Source organism: Sturnira hondurensis, unplaced genomic scaffold (genome assembly GCF_014824575.4).
Source record: "Sturnira hondurensis isolate 20B ecotype Veracruz unplaced genomic scaffold, ASM1482457v3 Scaffold0008364, whole genome shotgun sequence".
Taxonomy (NCBI): Eukaryota; Metazoa; Chordata; class Mammalia; order Chiroptera; family Phyllostomidae; genus Sturnira; species Sturnira hondurensis.
This window is the reverse complement of record NW_028080995.1, coordinates 1-23,684: the sequence shown is the minus strand read 5'-3', so window position 1 is coordinate 23,684 and position 23,684 is coordinate 1. Positions and strand designations below refer to the sequence as shown.

The 23,684-nt window shown below is 47.4% G+C and overlaps 2 protein-coding genes across 2 annotated transcripts; one reads left to right on the top strand and one right to left on the bottom strand.

Moving 5' to 3' along the window:
• Nucleotides 1-2,547: 2,547 nt before the first annotated feature.
• LOC118992746 (olfactory receptor 8B12-like) lies at nt 2,548-3,494 on the bottom strand. The gene has a single exon (XM_037054708.1). The coding sequence runs from the start codon at nt 3,483-3,485 to the stop codon at nt 2,550-2,552; it is 936 nt and encodes a 311-aa protein (XP_036910603.1). The 5' UTR covers nt 3,486-3,494; the 3' UTR covers nt 2,548-2,549.
• Nucleotides 3,495-19,315: 15,821 nt separating this feature from the next.
• LOC118992745 (proline dehydrogenase 1, mitochondrial-like) lies at nt 19,316-23,062 on the top strand. The gene is made up of 6 exons (XM_037054707.1): nt 19,316-19,577; nt 19,925-20,074; nt 21,160-21,224; nt 21,461-21,577; nt 22,011-22,090; nt 22,827-23,062. Exons 1-6 carry the CDS (start codon nt 19,475-19,477, stop codon nt 22,930-22,932), a joined length of 621 nt encoding a protein of 206 aa, XP_036910602.1. The 5' UTR covers nt 19,316-19,474; the 3' UTR covers nt 22,933-23,062.
• The last annotated feature ends 622 nt before the right edge of the window (nt 23,063-23,684 follow it).

Genomic DNA, 23,684 nt, shown 5'->3' with positions numbered 1-23,684 from the left:
CACTGTCCATACCAGAATAGAAATACATTTTTGTACATGGTATAAAATAGGAATAAAATAGAAATACCAAGGGTTAACAAGTATAGAAAACAATAGAATCCTCAAACATTGTTGATAGCAGTGCAAATTGAATCAAACTTTAGAAAACAGTGATGTTTATAAAAGCTGCTCCTAAGCCTACTCTATTATCTAGCTTATCCACATGTAAGTATAATCCAAAAGAAATGTTTGCTTATTCAATCAAAATACACATGCAAAATGTTTCTAAGGGGTTTATCAATAATAGGCAAAAGCTTGAAACTATCTAACTTTATTAACAGGCTACATAATTGTATGTTCACATGATGGAATACTACACAGCACTATAACATAATCTACCCATACATACTGCAATATACCTGTACATGACAGGCTTTATGATGAAGAAGAGAAGCCAGAAACAATCAAATACCAGTTTATATGAAGTTCAAGTACAGACAACACTCTACAACGATGAAAGTCAGAAGAGGGGATAGCTGTGGGGGATGGTGTGGAGGGCAGGTTGTATTTGCTGGAAAGATGCCAGAGGGAACTTTCAAAAGTAGGTGGAAATGTTGCACATCTTGATCTAGGTTGTGGTTACATATTCATGTGCAAAAGTTCAATGAGCTATACACTTAAGATTTGTGCACTTTGCTATATAAAAGTCAGGGCACAAAATTTTCAAAAGGAGTTTTCTGTATTCTTTCATGACCTACATTGAACAGTGTATTCAATACACCAACCCCCACTCCTAAATTCAAGGTTCCCTAAGTTCAGGCACCCAGAGGTTCCAGCACAAATAATGCCCCTTTTATTACATAAAAATTTTAATTTTAAAATAGTGAGTATATAATTCTGTAACATAACAATTTCACACTCCACCATACCCTATGACAAAATGTTCACATTGCTGTCCATCTCATGTGAGACAGTCATGTCCCCTACCAACCACACTCAGTGGCACTAGTTCTGCTGGACCCTGTATTTCATCTCATCTCAATCCTCCCTTTATAAGATTATACTTTTTGGGGGGCAGCATTGAACAGAATCAAAAGGCAGAACTCAACAGTTATTCAAATTTCCTCTACATCCTAATGGAATGGAATTTCCTCAGGAACAGCCCTGTAAGTCAAAATATTTTGCCCAGCATTTCATTTGTCATTGCTTCTCAAGAAGTTTTAGCAATAACATTGAGTTTAGGCAAAAATAGTTCTTTGAATTTTAAAAATAAAGCTCTATTTCCCATTTCATAATATGGTGGGTTTATGAACTTATCCTGAGATCACCATTTCTTATCCATGTGCCTCTATTATTAGAATATCAAGGCTATCTGCAATACCTGAAAATTCCATAGCAATTGCCTCTCCTCATAAGCAGCAGCTTGGTGCTGCCTGTAAGGTGAACATGCACCTGGGGCCAGCTAGTGCTCTGTTACATCCTCTAGACCAGTGTTATCCAATGGAAATATAATGTGAGCCACCTGTAAATTCTAAACTTTTAGTAGGTACCTTAAAAATAAACAGATACATTCATTTTAATGACATATTTTATTTAACACAACATATTCAAAATGTTATCATTTGAACAAGCAGAAAAGTATCCGTGAAATTGTTTTTCATATTCTTCAGAGATTGGGTGTGTGTATCACACTTACTTTGCCCACTTACAGTATGTCTCAATTTGGATGTCCACATCTCAGTTGCTCAATACACTACATGACAGGTAACTACCAGATCAGATAGCAGAGCTCCATGTGACCTTGGACCACAACCAAGATAACCCTTGAAATGAGACTCCAAATGCTGTCTCAGCCTTGGAATAATATGATGCCTCCACTCAGCATCTTTCTACACTTCAAAATTCCATTTATCTTCTCTGTAAGTCGTAATTCCCTAACCCATGTGCCCAGTGCTCCACTCATAGAGTCAGTGGTCACTACACTTGCCTTCTGGGAAACTTAACACACTACCTATTTACAAACTAAAAAAATTATCAGACAGTGATGTTGTCATTTTGCCAAGACCTAATCAACAAAATTTTTCACCTATTCTATTGCAAAATGTGATGTATTAAAATTATGTTGTGCAAGGAGCATGAAATTACTCTCAATCCATTTTTACTTTAGATGTACTAGGTCAACTAACATGTGAAATGGCATCTTCCAAGAAAAAGATGAGGCAAAAAACATGGCATAATGGAAAACAAACTGAATTGAAATTCAAGCTGGAATTTCAGTCCTGGCTCTGCCACCAGGTAGTTTTTTATATTTTTGGACTAGATGAAATGATTCTGAAGCCCCATTCAATACTGCATACTGTATAATTGCAAAAACTATTTTTATAAAATAAAGTAGGAAGAGTTGTGGTGATAGTGAGAGAGAATAAATCCATTTGGGAAAGAGTTAACATTTCCTTTAAATATAGAATACAAAAGCATGAAGATCGAATTCCTTAATGATGATGATGATAACATAATAACAACACTCTAATTTTAAAATTCTCATTTGTTTTCTCAATTTCAAATTCCTTTCAAAAGAAAGTTATTCTGCCCAAGGTTTTCTTCATGGCTAATTTGACATCCTTGTTCCTCAGGCTGTAGATTAGTGGGTTCAACATGGGCACCACAGTGGTATAGAACAGAGTGCAGACTTTGTCCTGGTCAAGGGGTATAATAGAAGGTGGTTTAAGGTATGCAAAAGCTCCTGAGCCAAAGAACAGGGAAAGTGCAATTATGTGAGAACTGCAGGTACTAAAGGCTTTGGATCTGCCCTCAGTAGAACTAATGTGGAAAATGCTGGAAAGAATGAAGCCGTAAGAGAGAAAAATGGTCAAAAAAGATGCTCCAATGACAAAGGCCACAAAAATAAAGACTGCCAGAATGTTCACGTAAGAGCTATTGCAGGAGAGCTCAAGGAGGGGAAGTATGTCACACATATAATGATTGAGAAGGTTTTCTCCACAAAAGGTCAGAAACAGTATATTACCTGTATGCGCTATAGCCCACAAAATTCCCATCCCGTAGGCACCTAGCAAAAGAAATAAACACACCTGAGGAGACATGGTGAGTGTGTACAACAGTGGTTTACAGATGGCCACATAGCGGTCATATGCCATTGCTGACAGGATGAAGCATTCAGAAATGGCAAAGAAACAGAAGAAAAAGAGCTGAGTCATACATCCTGTGTAGGAGATGATGTTCTTCTTTGAGACAAAACTCATCAGCATTTTGGGGATGATGGCAGAGGAGTAACTGAAGTCAATTAAGGACAAGTTGAAGAGGAAAAAGTACATGGGGGTGTGCAGGTGAGAGTTCAGCCCAATCAGTATTATCAAGCCCATGTTCCCCACCATGGTGACCACATAGAAGCCTAGAAACAGAAAGAAGAGAGGGAGCTGGAGTCCTGGCTGGCCCGTTAATCCTGCAAGGATAAACTCTGTCACAGAGGAGGAGTTATCTGCAGCCATCCTCCTCTGGGATAGTCCGGGAGGGAAAAAGAAAAGAGTAGCTCATATATAGAGAGAAAAACAACCCATTTCTGAGAGTGGAACTTAGAGTTGAGATGGCATCTCCTTGTTCCTGCATCTCTGTTTTTATGGTCCCCACGTGGCATCAACCATCCTAGTATCTGTTGGTGGGTGAAGGCTGCCTCCAGAGTAAGGGCTCATCCAACTGAGGAGAAGTCCACAAAGCTCAGCTGGGATGAGCCTGCAACCTTGCAGTGGTGACACTCTTCTGGCACTGCCTGCCCTCTGCAGCCCTGGACCAAGTTTTGTGTGAGTTGGGTCCTTCTCTGTAGTACTGTTGGGAAGCAGAAGCCACTTGCCCTAGACCTTCCACTTTTGGTCAGTGCTGGTCAGAACAGGAAGATGAGGCTGTGTTGCCCTGAGTCTGTAGCAGGAATGGATGTGGAAATATTATGTGAAAATAATACTGCTGCAATAAGGTAAAGTTATTAACTAAACCTAAGAAAATAGGAACATTTGCCGACCACTAAGAATGCTAGTGGTACTGTTCTAAGTGGTCTGGTGCATTTTGATTAAACCCATTGAACAGATGAGGACACTGGACACAAACCCAGACCTTCTAATTGGCAGCAGAAGGGGAACTCAGGCTCTCTGGCTCCGGGGTTTGGGCTTCTCACCCTATCCACTGTGCTACAGCACAGACCACATCAGGCAGGCACTCACCCTCCTTCCAACTGCAGTCACAGTGCTGGACTCTGCTGGCTCCCACCCATTTCTCTCATGGAGATTCAGGTGGCCCTGGTGACAAGAAGAGGATACCTCAGAGCTCAGACTGCTCTGCTTCTGCCTCTCTCCTTTAAAATTCAAAGCCTTTAGTTTGTCTTGGTTCTCCTGTTCAGCTGAAGAACATGGTCTCTGACCTCCTTTGTTCCCAGTCTCCAGTCCAGCTTCCAGGGATGGGAGAGCACCTTTATAAGGTCCATACAGTGTTATTCTTGATTCGGGATCACAGTGACCTAGACACAGGGGCTCTCTCAGGATCCTTGCTCCCTAAGGAAGAAGAAATGTTTGTTTATGCCCTTCAGATGCCTGACGGGGCTTTTAATGGCCTTTCCTTTCATTCAGGTTACATCTTTCTAAGCACAATTAAGAACAAAGCACCATGGGGAAAATAAGTCTTTTATTTTGTCCATTTATTGAGCACTTACTGTATACCAGACACTGTATCTGAGTCAGCACCCTCAACTGAAGAATCCAAAGTAATGCATAAATAATTTTACCGTGTTTATTTCTCAAAAAAACCTCATAGGTTGTCCTATTAATCTCCACTTTAAAAGTGAGGAGCACACATACCTTGTAGATTCAAGAACCTTGCTGATCTCCTTAAGGAAACATGGGTCCTTAATGTATGTTATCTACAGCACCCTTGTGTGTCTGGGTAGAAGTTTTGGCTAGTGTAAACTGAACACTCTGTCAAATTGCCTCCAAAACATTTCATTTATATAAGAAGAAATAAAATTTTGTATATCAACTTGCAGTCTACTCTCCTTACCCAGGTCTTGAATATATTAAGAATGAAAGCCTTTTGTAGCTGGTGGATTAGATAGGTTTTGATACTGTGTTATGGCAGGTCTTCTCAGGGAAGTTAGGAAATCAAAACACAAAAGCAAAACCCATCTTCCTCCAGGTGAGTGCAACTACAACCATTTCACCCAGGCCTGTATGTGTGTCTGAGTGTTACACATACTGCAGTGAGGAGTTGTTCTGCCCTGGTTAAGGCACAGTAGTGATGGTGCCTCATCTTTTTATTTAGTCTGTGTACACTGAGAATTGTCCACTGCCCAGAGTAATCTAATGGATCTCCATGGCTGTTGTCAATTTCACTAAACAAAAGAAGAAAAATAACTCATTAAAATGAAATTAAAGTAAGCTGTATTTGATAACCAAGAGCAAAGAAGACGGTGTGGGTTCTCTGAAAGGTCCAGGGGGATTTTTTGGCTTCAGAGAGTTTCCATGACAAACTCATTTCCTAATTCACCATAAGCAGGGCTTGTATAAAGCCACGTTACCTGATGACTTGTTGCAAACTAGAAGAGTACAAAAAAAGCTACTTTGTCTTTCCATCTGTGCGGTACTGTTGCCTTTCCAAAACTTGAATCTCTGGAAAATGGCTTCCTTCTTTATTTCTAATTTAAACTACATGTTACACATGCCACATCATTGGGTATGTGAAGTATTACATACAATAAAACCTTTGCATATATGTCTCACATATATGCATTAGGTCTCAGCTTTATGGTAGATAATCAGAGTTGCACAAGTATGGTACCAAACCAATCCCTACAGATCACAGTATTCTCAGATTTAATAAAAAGCACGCACCTGGCCAGAGAACTGAGGAGATTGCAGGTGAGAGGCCTTCATGTGAAAACAACTTCAATGAGCTTCTGAAGGACCTTGCTCACTCCCATGTCTTGAATTACCCTCTAATGATTCCTTTCAAATCTCTACTTCTATCCACATGTGACCACCCAGCAGACAACTAAAATTCCACACATTACAAAATTATAGCACTTTCATTTTTCAAAAATTTTCCCTTCCTATATTCCCTCCTCTAATAAAGGACACATTTCCCACTTTCTTGGTAAAAAGTCAAATTGATTCTAACTAAAGATGTCATGCTGCTGGCACAACCACTATGGAAAACAGTATGGAATTTTCTAAGAAAACTAGAAATGAACGTGCCTTTTGACCCAGCAATTCCACTATTAGGAGTATATCATAAGAACCCTGAAACACCTATCCAAAAAAACCTATGCACCCTGATGTTCATAGCAGCACAATTTACAATAGCCAAGAGTTGGAAGCAACCTAGATGCCCATCGGTAAATGACTGCATCATAAAGCTATGGTACATTTACACAATGGAATTCTATGCTGCAGAAAGGAAGAAGGAGCTCCTACCCTTTGCAACAGCATGAATGGAACTGGAAAGCATTTTGCTGAGCGAAATAAGCCAGGCAGTGAAAGACAAATACCATATGATATCACCTTTAACAGGAATCTAAACAACAAAACAAACAAGCAAGCAAAATGTGACCAATGACACTCAAATACGGAACAGGCTGACAGGGTCCAGAGGGGAAAGGGGAGAAAATCATAAGGGAAAAGGGGATGGACTCACATGAACAAGTATAAGGGATACATGGACAATAAGGTGGGGGGCAGAAATGGGTGGGAAGTGGGGACCACTGGGGGGGCAGGGCTGGGAACATAAGACAGCAAACTGTACTTGAACAAAAATTAAATACAAATAAAAATTTAAAAAGAAAAAATAAGAAGTCATGCCTTCTCCCTGGAAAATTAGTTCACAAAAGCTAAATCCCTAATAGGTCAATTTATTAATTGTTGATAGATATGTATTTAATGCCATTTTATTCATCATATTTTAGTCTTTTTCCTTCTTTCTTCTTAAAGAAGACCCTTTAATTATTCTTGTAATAGTGGTTTGGTGGTGATAAAATCTTTTAGTATTTTCTCATCTAGAAAGCTCTTTATTTCTTTGGATTCTTTTTAAAATATGTATATTTTATTGATTATGCTATCACAGTTGTTCTAATTTTTTCTCTCCTTTATTCTTCTATACCCTGTATTCCCCTCTCACCATCATTCCTCCACCTTAGTTCATATTCAAGAATGTACATTTAAGTTCTTTGGCTTCTCCATTTCCCATAGTATTTTTAACCTCTCCCTGTCTATTTTGTTGTGGTGGAGGATGCGCAAAAGTCCCCCTGTCCACCACAGATGAAAATAATACTACCAAGACATGATCTGCTTGTGGAGCACAGGTGGTCAATCTCTTGAAGGAGAAAGACCAAGAGCCCCTTCCTCAATGGCTTTTATTAGATTCCTAACACACAGGAATACAGGCAAAGCTCATCAATCAATGTCAGGTGGCAAGGATCAAACACCAGATAACATTTCAAAGAAATCTGAGGGATTAAACTGAGTCAGTGTGGGTGAGGTAAGGGGGTTGCAAAAAATTTAGGAGACATACTCATTTCCTGCTCAGACCCTTATCATACAAAGAAAAGCACTTTTAGGAATGCAGGCTTCACAGGACTTTAGGAATTCTTTCTTATGGTGGATGACCCCGGAACCCACTCTAGCTGGCAGAGGGCTGCACCACCTTCCCCATCATAGGTTTTTAGGCTTAAGTGGGTGAGAGCCAGGAAGTGCTTCTCCCAGACAGAAATGGGGACACAGACTATGTCAGAATAGCTGGGGGGTGAGGGTCCATCATTCCCTCTTTGCTGCAGCCCTCAAAGTTCTTCATTGAGGGCCTCCTGAGTGATCATGTCTGGCTTAGGTTGCCCCCCCCCCGAGGGGTTGTACCCATCATTGACTTACCAACCAAGCATTGGGGGCCAGAGATGGATGAGGCAGAAGCAGTGCTCCTGCCAGAAAGATAAGCTTTGTCTCCTCAGTGGCTCACAGTCTGAAGGTCACTCACTCAGCCTTATTCATGGGGGGCAGTTACAACTCCTGAAACCAGGCAGGGGGTTCCCAACATCTCCCCCTCCTTTTTTGTTAAACCAACTGAAGCTATTGGGCCTTTGAAACCTACTACTTGCTGTTTTTTAATGTGATCACGAGAAAAACACTTTCATATACATCATAAAGTGCAAATAAGGATTAAAACAAGGAGGTACCCAAGGGCTGCAATTACCCAAACTTGTAAACTCACTCCATCACACCAGTTCTTAGTGTTTATCCATTATAGATTATTGTTCACAGTATGGAACACCTTTTGTTCAGTTAAATATTTGATTTCCCTGAGGTGCTGGTGGAGTTCAAGCTGAAGTTGATGAATTTGTCCTTTCAGGTTGGTAGAAAACATTTCCCGAAGTTGATGACAAATATCTGACCAGGAATGCTGACTGGAATTCTACCTTAATGGAGTAACACAGAGTTTAGAAAAACCAGGACTACAAGTAAGCTGTTGCCTTAAGATGAGAGCATCCTGTAGCTCTCCAAGCCAGACAATGGCCGATTCTGTGGCAGAGTGGAGTAAGAATTTCCTGATCAATTTGGCTTTGTTGAATCATTTACCGAGTAGTATTAGTGAGAAGAACATCAACCACATGCACGGTTTGAATGGATTCAGTAAGGGTTACAGATGCAGTAGTCATGGCCCCTATTATTAACATAGCAGAAACTATGGAGGCAATAGGCATGCCTATGAATTGGGGGGTTCTGACATAGGTGAGGGACTTACTGAGTGCGCTTAATCCTCCTGGATCAGCCCACTCTGGGGCAAGGTTTACAGGAACCCAGGCCTGGGCCTGTTGGCAAATGACAAATATGGTGGTGAGATTCAACTGAGTGACATTTGCAGGTGTTAAACAGCTGGTATATATAGTGCCAGGAGTAGTGGGAACAGTATATAGAGTAGAGGTCTCATTATACACAAGTCGAGGTACACCAGGGATGGCTACAAATAGATAAGGATGAGAAGTACATACAGTAACCCAGGTACATGTAATATTCCAAGTGTTAAAGTAACCAAAGGCATTGTCCTTCTTTCAGATGAGTTGAAATTGTCCTGTCTGACGGTCAACAAAAGCGAGCCCCAGCTTCCAAGTAGAAGTATGCCTTGAGCTAGTATGAGTAGGACCATTTATTCTGAGAATAGGGGCTCCTGCCTGTCCTCTATGCCAACTAAGTTTATTATACACTGTGAGGGGCATAGAGTTTATAATTGCCGAGCCTACTATGGCATAAGTCTTCTACTTTGCACCCCAGTTGTCTACTACTAGAGGGCTGCTAGTGATATTGATTAATGATGGTGTTTGTTCACAGCATACTTTCCAAGTGACTGGCTTGGTTGATCCACCATCTATTTGACATAAAGGAGGATTCAGTGCTTTGGTACTATCTCCTTGCCTTTCTCCTATAAATCCTATTGGTCCAATTAAGGAAAGATTTACTGCAGGCAGAGACTGCTGAATGGTATAATTAGTTATTGCATGAGCATACCACTTAGACATAATAGGCAAGTAGAGGGTATTGGTTAACAAAGGAAAGCAAGCAGGCAAATGGTTAGAGCCATATACAGTGCCTTCCAGAGTGAACAGACAATGATGCTTTTCATCTAGGGGTCCATCCAGAGGGAGCCAGGTGCCTCTGGTCCACTGAGTATCATTACTAGGTAAAAGGAGGCTCAGGGTTCCACCAAGTATGGAGGTTAAACATAGGTGGGTCTATAACCTACCTCCAAGATATATGTTCAGTTTCAGAGGCTAAACCTAGCTCTCCATGGCAGGTGAGCAGGCCCAAGATTAGGGCTACCTTGGTGAAATTTGAAAAAGCAACTGAAAAATAAGCTAGGAACCTGTTCTTTGGAGCATCCCTGACTCACACTTGTTGGATAATCTGCTGAGCTCTTGTCTTAAGGGTTTTTAGGTCACCCCAAATTCCTCCCTGAGGTTGATCTGGGGAGTTGCTCCTATGAGTCTCTGTTTTCTAGTGTTGGGATGCTTCTGCCATGGTTCTTGGGGACATCTGCTTCATCTGCTCCTTCAGTCAGTCTGCTTTCTCTTGGAGCTGTCTAATCCTGATGAGCTGCCACATCTGTTGCTGTGGTGGGTCTGGTATGGTACACTTTTACTGTTTTTGCTGGGAGCCACAGTGGTGGACCTGAGGGAATTGAACCACAAGCATATCCTCTTCCCCATGTTACTAGCTCAACCGGGTCTTCACAATTTCCTTCCCCTATGGGTCTTTTTATAAGATCAGAGGTTATGGACCTGTAGGCCTTTTTTGTATAAAGTGTTTGTCTATGGGTGATTTCAGATTATTATCACAATTCAAAAAATTGTGACATAAAGAAATATAAAGTTATATATTGCTAGCATAGTTAACTTTCTGGGGGATGTTTCTTGATTCCCCCTTTTTTGTGAGAAACCTAACACACTACCCATTTACACACTACATTTTGCCATCATCTACTCAACAAAGTTTTTCACCTCCTATTCTCTTGCAAAATGTGATGTATTAAAATTATGTTGTGCAAGTACAATGAAATTACTGTTGATCCATTTTTAATTTAGATGTACTAGGTCAACTAACATGTGAAATGACATCCTCCAAGAAAGAGATGAAGCAAGAAACCATGGCATAAAGGAAAACAAACTGAATTGAGATTCGAGCTGGAATTTCAGTCCTGGCTCTGCCACAAGGTACTTTTTATATTTTTGGACTAGATGAAATGATTCTGATACCCCATTCAATATTGCATATGGTGTGATTCCCAAGACTATTATAATAAAATATAAAAGGAAGAGTTGGGGTTTGGTGATAGAGAATAAATGCATTTGGAAAAGAGTTAAAATTTCCCTTAAATATAGAATATGAAAGCACGATGGTTCAATTTCTCATTGATGATGATGATAAAATAATAACAACACTCTAATTTAAAAATTCTCATTCCTTTTCTCAATTTACAATTCCTGTCAAGAGAAAGTTATTCTTCCCAAGGTTTTGTTCATGGCTAATTTGACATCCTTGTTCCTCAGGCTTTAGATTAGTGGATTCAACATGGGCACCACAATGGTATAGAACAGAGTGCAGATTTTGCCCTTGTCAACGGGTAAAATAGAAGGTGATTTAAGGTACACAAAAGCTCCTGAGCCAAAGTAAAGGAAACTGCAATTATGTGAGAACTGCAGGTACTAAAAGCTTTGGGTCTGCCTTCAGTAGAACTAATGTTAAAAATGCTAGAAAGAATGAAGCCATAAGAGAAAAAAATGGTCACAATTGGCACCCCAATGTCAATGGCCACAACAGTAAAGAACACCAGAGTATTCATGTAAGACCTATTGCAGGAGAGCTCAAGGAGGGGAGGAAGTCACACATATAATGATTGAGAAGGTTTTCTGCACAAAAGTACAGAAACACTATATTACCTGTGTGCACTATAGCCCCCAAAATTCCCATCCCGTAGGCACCTAGCAAAAGAAATAAACACACCTGAGGAGACATGGTGACCGTGTACAACAGTGGTTTACAGATGGCCACATAGGAATCAAATGCCATTGCTGACAGGATGAAGCATTCAGAAAAAACAAAGAAACAGAAGAAAAACAGCTGATTCATACACCCTGTGTAGGAGATGATGTTCTTTGAGACAAAACTCATCAGCATTTTGGGGGTGATGGCAGAGGAGTAACTGATGTCAATGAATGACAAGTGGAAGAGGAAAAGTACATGGGGGTGTGCAGGTGAGAGTTCAGCCCAATCAGTATTATCAAGCCCAAGTTCCCCACCATGGTGACCACATGGAATCCTAGAAACAAGGGGAAAAGAGGGACCTGGAGTCCTGGCTGGTCCGTTAAGCCTGCATGGATAAACTCTGTCAACAGAGGAAGTGTTATCTGCAACCATCCTCCTCTGGGACAGTCTGGAAGGGAAAAGGAAAAGACTTCCTCACACACATAGAGAAAAACAACTCACTCCCGAGAGTGTTGTTTGAACAGGAAGGTGTGGAACTTAGAGTTGAGATGGCATCTCCTTGTTCCTGCATCTTTGTATTTATGGTCCCCATGTGGCTTCAACCATCCTAATATCTGTTGATGGGTGAAAGTTGCCTCCAGCATAAGGGCTCATCCAACTGAGGAGAAGTCCACAAAGCTCAGCTGGGATGACCCTGCAACGTTGCAGTGAAACCACTGCATATGGGCCTGCGTGTGTGTGTGTGTGTGTGTGTCTTAGTGTGTACACATACAGCAGTGAGAAGTTGCCCTCCCCACACTAAAGCTCAGTTGAGATGGTGCCTCATCTGCCTGTTTGCATGGAGAACTGTCCACTGCCCTGGTGACACTAATGAATCCCAGTTCCTGTTCTCGATCCTGCTGCACATGTTGAAGAAATAGAGAAAAACATTTCATTACCAAGAAACTAAAGTAAGCACCACAAGTATGTTTTCCTTAGGACCCCAGGTCAAAGAAGACCTCGGGGACTCAGTACAATGTTCAGTTTATTTCAGAATCCCAGAGGGTTCTTGTAAGCATGGTGCAATACCAGGAAAACTTCTGAGATCCTTGACTCTTCAGAGGTGGTATCCATGGGACCTTCAATTCCAATGCCTCAATGGTTCATTTCAAGCAAACCAAGGCTTCTCTAAAGCTGTTTTGATGGTTGACATGGTCCTATACAAGCAGAGAGAAACAGAAATCAGTCTTCTTGATTAAGTTATTTTGTTTCAGGTGTTTTACCTCCTTGGTTAAATTTATCCCTAGGTACTTTATTTTCTTCTTGCTTTAGTAAATGGGATTCCAACCCCAGTTTCTCTTTCTGATATTTCATTGTTGGTGTACAAGAAAGCCATCTATTTCTGAATATTCACCTTGAATCCTACTACTTTTTCAAATTCACTGAAAGGGTCAGGTAGTTTTAGGGTGGAGAGTGTAGGGTTTTCTATGTACACTATTATGTTATCAACAGTAATAACAGTTTTACATCCTCCTTTCAAATGTGGATGCCTTTTAGTTCATTTTCTTGTCTGATCACTGTGGCTAGAACTTCCAGTACTATGTTGAGTAGGAGTGGTATAAGTGGACACCCTTGTCTTGTTGCTGATCTTAAAGGAAAAGCTTTTAGTTTTTTCCCATTGGGTATAATGTTGGCTGTAGGTTTCTTGTATGTGGCTTTTATTATGTTGAGGTATCCATCCTCTAGTCCCACTTTGCTCAGTGTTTTTGTGATAAATGGATGCTGGATTTTATCAAAAGCCTTTTCAGTGTCTATTGATCTGATCATGTGATTTTTGTCCTTCATTTTATTTATATGGAGTATTATGTTTATTGATTTGTGAATGTTTTACCATCCTTGCATCCCTGGGATGAATCCCACATGACCCTGGTGAATGATCTTTTGAACATATTTCTGAATTCAGACATGCAGTGTATTGTTGAGGATTTAAGCATCTATGTTCATCAGTGATATTGCCTGTAGTTTCATTTCTTTGTTGAGTCTTTTCCTGGTTTTGGAATTAGAACGATACTGGCCCCGTAAAAAGGGTTTTGGAGTTTTGCCTCGTCTTGAATTTTTTGGAATAGTTTTAGAAGTGAGAGTTATTTCTTCTTTGAATATTTAGTAAAATTCAATTGTGAAGCCCAGTGGTCCAGGGCTTTGTGTGCCTGGAGTTATTTGATTACTGCTTCAATGTCACTAGGTGTTATCAGTCCGTTCAGGCTTTCTGCTTCTTCTTGATCCAGTTTTGGAAGATTGTATGTTTCAAGAAATTTCTCCATTTCACCCAGGTTGTCCCATTTCTTGGCATGTAGTTGTTCATAGTAATTTCTTACAATCTTTTGTATTTCTGTGGTATTGGCTGTAACTTCTCCTCTTTCATTTCGGATTTTATTTATTTGGGTCCTCTCTCTTTTTCTTGGTGAGTCTGGTTAAAAGCTTGTCAATTTTACATGGCTTTTCAAAGAACCAGATACTGGGTCTCCTGATGCTTTGAATTGTTCTTTCAGTCTGTGTGTCCTTTAATTCTGCCCTGATCTTGATTATTTCCTTCCTACTCTTTGCTCTGGCCTCTGTCTATCATTGTTCCTCTAGTTCTTGTAGATGTAGGCTTAGGTGGTTTACTTGAGATTTTTCTATCTTCTTTACACAGGACATTAACAAATTTTTCAATATGAAGCAAACCTTACGTTCCTAGGGTCAAACTCTACTTCAAAATCATTTAAAACTACTTTTGTGTTCTGTTGGATTTTTTTGGCCAGTTTTTCCAATCAAATTTTTGCATGTAAATTCATGAAGGATATTGTTATACATATTTTTTCCAGTAACATTGTTGTCTGGTTTAGGTTATCAGCAGCAGTACAATTTCCCCTGGTGAGCCAAGATTTCAGTCACTAATAGTCACATCACCAGACTTATTTCTAGACCCAGGCAACCCATTAGTGCTTCTGAGCACTGACCATCAAGATGCTATGAGCCTGAGAGATTGGAACACAAGGGTGACCTTTGCACAGCTGTTTTTTCAGTGGCTCCTTCTCCATTTCTAGACTCACTGGGCCTGAAGTCAAAGCAAGACGTGACACTTACAGTGTACTCTGTACTTCACAAAGCCCCTTCACACACACCATGTGCTAATTAATTCTCACCAAGGGGTAAGTTTCTATCACCTTTTTCATTTTAAAGATAATAAAATTGAAGTATGTATGAGTCACCCATAGTCACATAGTAAGAAATGCACTTTTAACAAAGTTTAACAGGTCACATAGGAAGAAATGCATGGAACCTAATCAAAAAAAGAAAAAAGGAAGCATCTTTGGTGGACCTGTCCAGCAGAGCCTGCCTTTGGTGCCTGACAGCGAGAATGAGTGCACAGGCATCCACATTCCTGTGGAGAAAAAGGGAAGGGCACAACTTCTCTCTCAAGGGGAGATTGCATATGAATCCCTCAGCCACCCTCTCAAGAGGGAAGCCCTTCGACCCTTGCCTAGACAGGCTTTCATTGTTTTCCTGGGGTCTTACATCAGAGAAAGATTTATTATCCATTACACAGAAGATTATTGTCTACATTTTAGGTACAATCAAGAAAATGAAAATTGCCCTGGCTGGTGTGGCTCAGTGGATTGAGCGCGGGCCTGCGAACCAGACGATCATGGTTCGATTCCTGGTCAGGGCACATGCCTGGGTTGCAGGCCAGTTCCCAGCGGGAAACACGTGAGAGGCAACCACACATTTATGTTTCTCTCCCTCTCTCCTTCCCTTCCCCTCTAAAGATAAATAAATAACATTTTTAAAAAAAGAAAGAAAATGAAAATAACGTGCAGAGGGAAATGGCCAGGAGCTGATTAGCTCTGTCCTTGGGAAAATTCACACAGGCTTTGGAATTACCTTGAAGATAGACAATACACATTTGTTGTTTCAGACCAGGTTGATGGAGTTTCAGCAAGAGCAAGCCGTTACAATCTGTATGCATTTTCTAGGCCTGTTTCCCATGGGAAAACTCGGTTTGAGTTTTATATGAAACTCAGATGGCTTTTCCTTGGCGGGAGCAGAATTCAGTAGCTGTGACAAACTCACTGGAATGGCCCTCAAGGCCGAGACCAGGGCTGCTCAGTCACACATAAACGCTGCCCCTGCCCTAGTGCACCGACTTCCTGCTCATTTCTGCTTCGGGCACCCCAGCGCCGCACTCCTGCCTAGCCCTGAGGCACCTTCCCCATGTGCAGGTGGGCTCTGCCTGGAGGGTTTGCAGCCTGCCCCGCTCCAGGCTCCATGGAGAAGGGAAAGAACAGCCAGGAACGGCATGGCAGTCTGGCTGGGCGTCTCCCCCGAGGCCACCACCTTGCTTGTTCCCTGGGCGGTGAGTGTGGAGGCACTTCCCTGAAACACTGTGCTGGGTCAGAATTAGGTCACCGTCTGCTTCCTGGTGCAGTGTCCTGAGGGGAAGTACAGAGGAGACCACTGAAAAACCTGCTGTCTCAGGCTGTGGAGTTTGCTCTGGCCTGGGGAAGGTGGGGCAGGAGTCACTTGGGGCTTCTGGCCTGGGAACAGAATGTCCGAGACTCACAGCAGCTGATTGGCCTAGGGAGCCCAGCCCCTGCCTAGTGATTTGCTGTCTTGGAGGCGGGGTTCTCTGGCTGAGCACCCCTTTTGTTCCCAGTGTGGACTGTGGCTGCCTGAGGACAAACTAATGAGCTGTGGGTCCCACTATGTCAGGGTGGGAGCTGGGTGGCTTCACAGCGGGATTCTCTCTGGTTTGAGAAGGGTGGCCTGCCTGGCTTCCTTCTCGCCTTGCTGAGGAGCCTGTGCCCTTGCACTGGCTGCGGTCAGGGCCCTTCATCCTGTAGGAGGGCCACTTGTGGGCTCTGGGATGTGAGCAGCGGCCCCTCCCCACCCTAACAAGGTGACCACCATTGATGCCTGTGGCATGTGTCAGGGACTCAGGCCCAGATCTGCTGCCACAGGAGCTGCTTGAGGGGTGGGACCAGGCTTGCAGGCTCTGGTCTGCACTGTTCAGATGCCTGCCTGGCTGACTGGGTGTTTCTAGCCAGGGGTGGCTTTAAACATGCCCTTGGATCCTGCTCTCAGCAGTGACGTGGAGACCATGGACCCAAATGAAAGTGTCAGGTGGGAATGGCAGGGCCTGCCTCGGGCATCACTGTAAAAGGCACAGAAAGTACAGAGGCATCAGAAGGCAGGGGAGGCCCAGTTGGCCTCCTGAAGGTGTGATGAGGGGACCCAGGAGGGCTTCTCAGGGTGGGAAGCAGGAAGTGGGGGACAGTGGCCATCTAGGGAGGATGTGGGACAGTGTTCCTCAGAACACATGAGAAAGCAGAGACCAGCGTCCTGACTCCAGGAGAGGGGCCCCACAGGGCATCCCCAGCAGGCTGAAAGCCATGGGAGTGGGGAAAGGGACTGGGGTATCTCCCTGATGGTAATGACACCCAGGGACAGTATGGACAGCAGATGTGTCTGTCCTGTTTGCGTAGTCCCAGGGCTGGCTGGGGCCCATCTGGCATCTGGTCCCCGGAGTGGTGGCAGCTGCCCTGGGATGAGTGTGCACAGAGTCTCCCAGGTGCTGCCTGGAACCAGGCCGGGGGAGGCCTGGGCAGCAGGCTTGCTGGCAGGAGCGCCCCCGCAGTCTTGGCTGAGCTCCTGCCCCTCTTGCTGCCTGGCCTGTGTCTCACCAGGGAGTCTGGAGTGAGAGGGGCTGGCCTGGTCTCCCCTCACTGTCTGCTCCTCTCTGAAAGATGTCCTGCTGACAAATCTCGCAGTGCAGCTGCTGAGAACTGAGCTCGGACTTGGCTGAGGGGCTGCTTGGGTCTTCCTGTCACCTTTGCAGACCCCTAGGTCACTATGTTCTTTCTCTCCTGCCACCTGCCCCCAGGTGTACTTCGTTCCCTCTTCCAAGTCCTGGGCCATGCACAGGTGTGTGCGTGTGTACACACACATGTGCACAGTAGGGGTTCTCCTCTTTCCCCCCATGGTGCTGTGGCCTCCACTCCCCATGCACCTGACCCAGGGCTATGCGGCACCCCCCGGCCCCTCTGCTCAGCCCATTTCTGAATCGCTCCTCCTCTGTTCTGTGCCCAGGAAGTTCAGGGATGGAAAGAGATCTGGTCTCCAGCAGCTTTCCTGCCACTGAGCATGCTGGGTGAGAGAAAGGGCGAGTCCTTGGAGCCTGCTATATCAGTCAGCTGAATCTCGATCTGGTGACTCAGGCCCTGGGAACCTTTCTGTTGGGTAATGGCCCAGTCCAATGGGAGGAAGGCATGGGGCTGGAAGGCAGGTAACTGTGTGGCTGGCTCTCAGAGAGCGGGGCTGTGTGCCACAGAGCAGGCTGAGCCCGCCAGCTGCCGCCCTCGCTGGTCAGGCCCCTGCCTTAGTGCCCACCATGGGCTGTCGTGTTGTGTCTCCACTGTAGTGGATGGCTTTTGCCTGGTTGTACCTGGGCCACAGCTTGGAGGGCGGGGGGCTGATGTAATCGGTGTCCTTGCCCAGGGGCCTCAGGTGGTGGGTGGGGACGGGAGCTCCTTGTTCCTGCAGGAAGGTCAAGTGTGGGACCAACACTGTTACATCCCTCACCCTCTTCTGTCACATCAGGCACTTGCTTCTGCTTGGCATGAAGTGGCCGGAGGAGTGGCTGCCAGACATTCTTGTCCCCAGCCTATGGCTATGGGCTGTACCTCTTTGTGGGGAGCACCTGGCCCCTCTGGATCTTGACCTAGGCATTTTGTCCCATGCCATCCCGGACTCAGGCCCTGGGGTTGTACAGAGGGACGGCTTCCCAGAGGGTAGATGGGCACCTGGGGCTTGTTCTGGGGGCAACCAGGTGAAAGTGGCCATAGCTGCTTGACTCACTTGAGGCCTCCACAGGTGCAGGTACCTCTCAGCAGCTTCTCTGGCTTTATCTGGCCGTGGAGGCTCCTGGGGGAACTCAGCACCCTTCCCTGGTGGGGTGTGAACTGGCTGCAGGTGCCCCGCCCCGCCCTGCCCCGAGGGTCTCACCCAGGGTTGGGAGGCTGTGGGACCAATGCAGGGCTGCGGCTGAGCCCTCTCTGGGTGACTGACTGATGAGGCTTTCAGTTCAAATTCCAGTGACAAATGAAGCTGTGGAGGTGCCATCCCTGGGCCGGTGGCAGCGAGGGGAGCGTTCCCTTCATCTGAAGACAGCCATGACGCTCAGTCCCAGACTCCTTGGCTGCTGGGAGGAGGAGGTGGGGGCAGGCCAGGCAGGTTGAGGCTGAGGATGGTGGAGAGGCCAGTGTGGCCGAGTGCTGGTCGGGTGGGGCGGCCAGGACCCAGGGCTGCCTCACTGTCCTGTCCTCATGAGGCCCTGGGGTGTTATTCAGGTCTGATGGGAGGGTTTTCAATTTAAAAGAAAAACTCTGTTTGCTGCTTGAAACCCAAGGGACAAGAATGAAGCAGGGTGCCAGGTGGCTGGAGGTGGGGGCAGGAGGCCAGCCTCGGGCTCCCGGTGGTTGGAGATACCTGGATGTGGGGGTGGAGGGTGAAGCAAGGGGCCTCATTTGCCAATTTGGGGAGTTTTGTGTGCTGGTGGCTACCCGTCTCCATTTCTCACCAGCCCTGCCTGGCTCCTTGGCTCCACAGCTGTCTCCTCTCAGAGCGCTGAGACGGGAGGGAAGGAGGGCAGGACAGGGGCGGGAGGCACATCTCCTTCACAGATGTGCCTGGGCTGTTGAGAGAACAACCCCACCCCCCAGCTCCACCCATGGGGACAGTGGAGAGGTCTCACCCTTTAGACCTCTCTGGGGTGCAGGGCTTGGAGGCCAGGTTGCTGCGGAGGCTGCTGCCCCTCCCAGCTCAGAGGAGGTGACCCTGGAGGCACAGGGTCACCTGGGGTGGTGAGTCACTCTTATCTGCCCTGGCTCACCCAGCCCTCCTCACACAGCCTCCAATGGTCAAGTTCAGGGCTTGGCCTCTAGTGTTCTCTCACCCTGATGGTTTCATACTGTCAGTGGTGCCCAAGGCACCATGACCCTGACCCTTGCCCTCTCTCTTCCTGCAGGTCCTGCACCTCAGCAGCAGAGCAGAAGGACAGAGGTAACGGTGGCCAACAGATGCTCTCACTTCTACCCCCATCCCCCTCCCCATGGTCTGGGTCCTGGAGGGGACACAGCCAGCCCAGGGGACAAGGGGTTGTGCCAAGTTCTGATCCATGCCCCAGGGCACATCCTCATGGTCCTCAGTTAGTCTGGCTCTGCCTGCTGGCCCAGGTCTGCCATGGGGCTAGGACTCTTCCAGGGAGCAGTGAGGGTCCAGGGCTGGGTGGCACTGGGCGCTGGCAAACAGCTGGCAGCACAGTGTGGGGGAGCTGCGGGGCATCTTGGGTGCTGGACCTGAGGTTGGAGCTGGGTGCAGAGCCGGGTTAGTGCTCAGGCCATTTGCAGGTGAGAGTAAGAGAGAGAAGCAGTACCAGGCCCACCCGGCCTTTGGAGACCACAAGGACAGCGTCATCAGTGCCCGCACCTACTTCTACGCTAATGAAGCCAAGTGTGACAGCCACATGGAGACGATCCTGTGCTGCATTGAGGCTTCAGGTGGGGCCTCACTCTTTGCTGGCTGTCCCCTGGCCAGGCCCAGCCTGGACCGACGGGAAGCAGGTGGACATGTGGTGGGTGAATGGGAGGCCTGGACCAGAGCACTCACTCAGGGCTCCCTCTCTGTCTGGGCATCCCTGGTGGTTGTGTGAATGACCTGGGGTGAGCAGGTGGGAGGGTGACCGGGGAGCCATAGGCGAGACTTCAGTCACACTGGGGTCACTTCTGTATCCAGCGCCTCTACAAAGAGCCCACTTGCCTCCAGGAGGGGACTTCCCGCCCCTTTCCTGGGTACCAGGTGTCCGGTGTGGACCTTCAGGAAGGCTTTCAGTGGGTTGACAGCCCTCAGTTCTGGCAGGGGCATGTCTCTGGTTGCACACGGATGTGCCGAGGGCTGCACCATTCGGGGAGCTGGTGCTGGGTCCTGTTTGGTGGAGAATTCCTCTGCACACAGCCTCAGGGCTGGGGCATCTGCCCAGGGAGGCAGGTAGTTGGGGGGTCCCTGAGGCCTTCGTGTCCTGTAGTCTTTTGAAAGCCACCAGGTCACACTGTGCTCCACACTCCCCCACTGTGCATCCTCAGCAGCCCCCCTGTGATGGCAAAGTGGGGTTCGCACTTTCGAAACACTTTAAGAAACAGGAGTGCGTGATGGTCAGGAGCAGCCTTCTGAGCGGCGCTGGGAGGCCCTGGCCATTCGGGCCTGCACCTGGCTGTCTAGTGCTGGGGGTGTCTCGGCGGAGGCACGTTCCGGAAGCCAGAGGATGGCCACAGATGCAGTGGTTGAGCGATCCCCATGCTCCAGCCTGCTCTCTGCTCTGAGGGCGTGTGTTCTGTGAGCCCACTCAGGCAGCCGGGTGCTGATTGCATGGGAGAGGGGGTGGTTGTCGGGGGTGGGTAGGAATGCACAGGCCTCCCCACCGCCTTCCTGACCCATGTGGCAAACACCAATGAGCCAGGGTTCCCACCTCCCAGGTTGGTATGGAGGAGCAGCTGTGGTTATGAGTGAGCACAGGTGCCTGGTCCTTGATACCCAACCCTTGACCCACCACCTGAACCCTAAGGGCCCTTCCTGTGGCTTCCCACAGGTAGAGCTAGTGATGATGGATTCATAGCCATTAAGCTCACTGTGCTGGGGAGACCACAGGTTCTGGTAAGTGCTGGAAACATCTATGTGCAGAGAGAGTTTGTAGGAACTGGGGGCAGCTGTGAGTATTAAGTGAAAGCTCATGTCCCTGTACCTTTGGGGCTGGGAGCTAGGTACACAGATGGGCCAGGGAGGGGGCCAGGAAAAGGGCCAGGGGGTATGCAGGGGGCCTGGGGGCAGGGGGCCTAGGGGCAGGGAGCTGGGCATGTGCCTGAGATGGCAGCCCAGGCCTGCACTTGCAGCTGCAGTTCTCAGATGTTCTGACCAAGTGGAGATGGTTCTTCCACCAAATGGCCGCTGAGCAAGGGAAGGCTGGGCTGGCCGCCATGGACTCGAGGCTGGAGGTGGCGGCATTGCAGGTGGGCAGCCTTTCCCTAGTGGTGTGAGTGGGTGGACCTGGTGGGGCTGGGAGGCACCCTGCCAAGGAGGGACTGGCTGGGCTGTGTCTGAAATGGGCTCCTAGGGCCACTTCAGGGTCTGGGGCTCACCCTGAAGCTGCTAGGGTTTGGCTGGGAAGGAGTCTGACTGGAGGCTGAGAACATGCTGGACAGGAGGGTGGCGGGGGTGGGCTCTTCAGGGAGCAGAGTGATGAGGGGCTGCAGAGACAGGCATGAGGCATCGGGACCTGTAGGGATGGACTCCTCTGTGGATCAGCAGCCTAGCCAGAACCGCATCCTGTTCTCACTAACATGTAATCAGGCCTGAGCCAATCACAAAGCAACAGGCAGGAGAAGTAAGTCTTAGTAAGGGGGGCTCAGGTGCCAGGGGACTGACACCCTCTCACTTCTCAAGGAAAGCATGGCAAAGATGGGCATTGCATCCAAGAAGGAGATTGAGAGCTGGTTCACCACAGAGACCCTAGGCGTGTCGGGGTAAGAGCGGCCCCTGGCTGAGAAGGTGGGGACGTCCGCCCCTTTTTAGCTGTGGTTCCAGCTGGGTCCCTGCAGCCTCTCCCAGTCCTGGTCACCCTCCTCAGGTCTGTGGGCTGTGAGGTGACGGCGCCAAGGAAAACACACCCCTGAAATGCACAGAGTAGGAGCTGACAGGGAACCCGGAGGCCACGGATGAGGGCCCACAGGCTTGGGCGCAGGGCCACGTGACTGTGCCATTCAGCAGGAGTGCCAGCTGTCCCTGGGCCCCTCCTGGCAGGTAGGTGTAGGGTCAGGGCAGCTAATGCCTGGAGAGCCCCTGGCTTCCTCCTTAGGGTACTGGGGGCTGGGACTGAGGTCCCTGGGGCCCCTGGGCTGGCAACAGGCTGCTTTGTGCCTGCACACTGTGTGCTTCTGCCTGCTGTCCATTGTCCAGCTTCCCCCAAGCCCCATGTGGCCAGTGGTGGTCTTGGCGCAGGCCCTGCGTTTTCCTAGCTGCCACTGCCCCTCTGTATAACACGTGTGTGTTCTGGTTTTCATTTGTTAAACAGAGGATGACGTTTACATTTTATCTGTCTTTTGAAACTGAACACTGGGGCAGGTTCTGTGGGGATTGAGTTTGGGGGTGCTCTGGCTGGTTTGGGGTCCAGGCTCCCCAACAGATACTGGCGACATAGGTAAGCCTGCCTGGCTGGCTGGAGCAGCCGCCGCCGCTCTCCTGACCCACGGTCTCCTGCAGCACCCTGGACCTGCTGGACTGGAGCAGCCTCATCGACAGCAGGACTGAGCTCTCCAAGCACCTGGTGGTCCCTAACATGCAGGTGCACCATGCCCCTCACCACTGAGCCCCGTCTCAGGGGACGCCAGGCCAGGAGGGGCAGCATTCCCTGTTGCCTTAGCCTGCTGTCCTCCTGGGCCCCATGAGACCCCGTGGTCTAGGGGGAAGAAGACAGGCCCACAAGTGCCCCACGGAGGGACAGAGACCCACAAGGACAGGAGTGTCTGGGGAACCTTGTGCATGTCATCTGCCTTTGCTTGCTGGGCCACCCCAAACCTCACTGGCCTGACAGGGCAACACATTTTATTCCTTTGAGGTCTGGGTGCCTCTCAGGTTTCCCTGCTGTTGTATTCAGAGGGTAGCAGGAGCAGGGTCACTGTAGAGTGTCCCCACCCACGTGGCCAGCTGTTGGCCAGTGCTTCCTCACCACATGGCCTCTGGGTTCCCAGAGTGAGTGTCCCCAGGAGCCAGGCAGAAGATCTGTCACCCCTTCTAGCCTAGCCCCAGAAGTCCCACAGCATCACCTCTGCCCGATCCTGCTGGTTACACACAGTCACCAGGCCAGCCTGTGTTCTCGAGGAGGGATGAGCCCCCACCTGCCCATGGGGGGTGGTGTCTAGGAATATGAAGCTGTGTGGAAACCATCTCCTAAGCTGGGATGTGAACAAGCAGCAGAAGCAACCATGGCCTTCCATGAACCTCCAGCCTAGGCCACTGAGGGCCCAGCCCCCACCCTGAGACACTGAGGAGCCCTGCCCCCGGAGCACCTTGGACAGGGTTGGCGGGCAGGTGGGGCGAGCAGAGGGCCCAGGGCTGCGC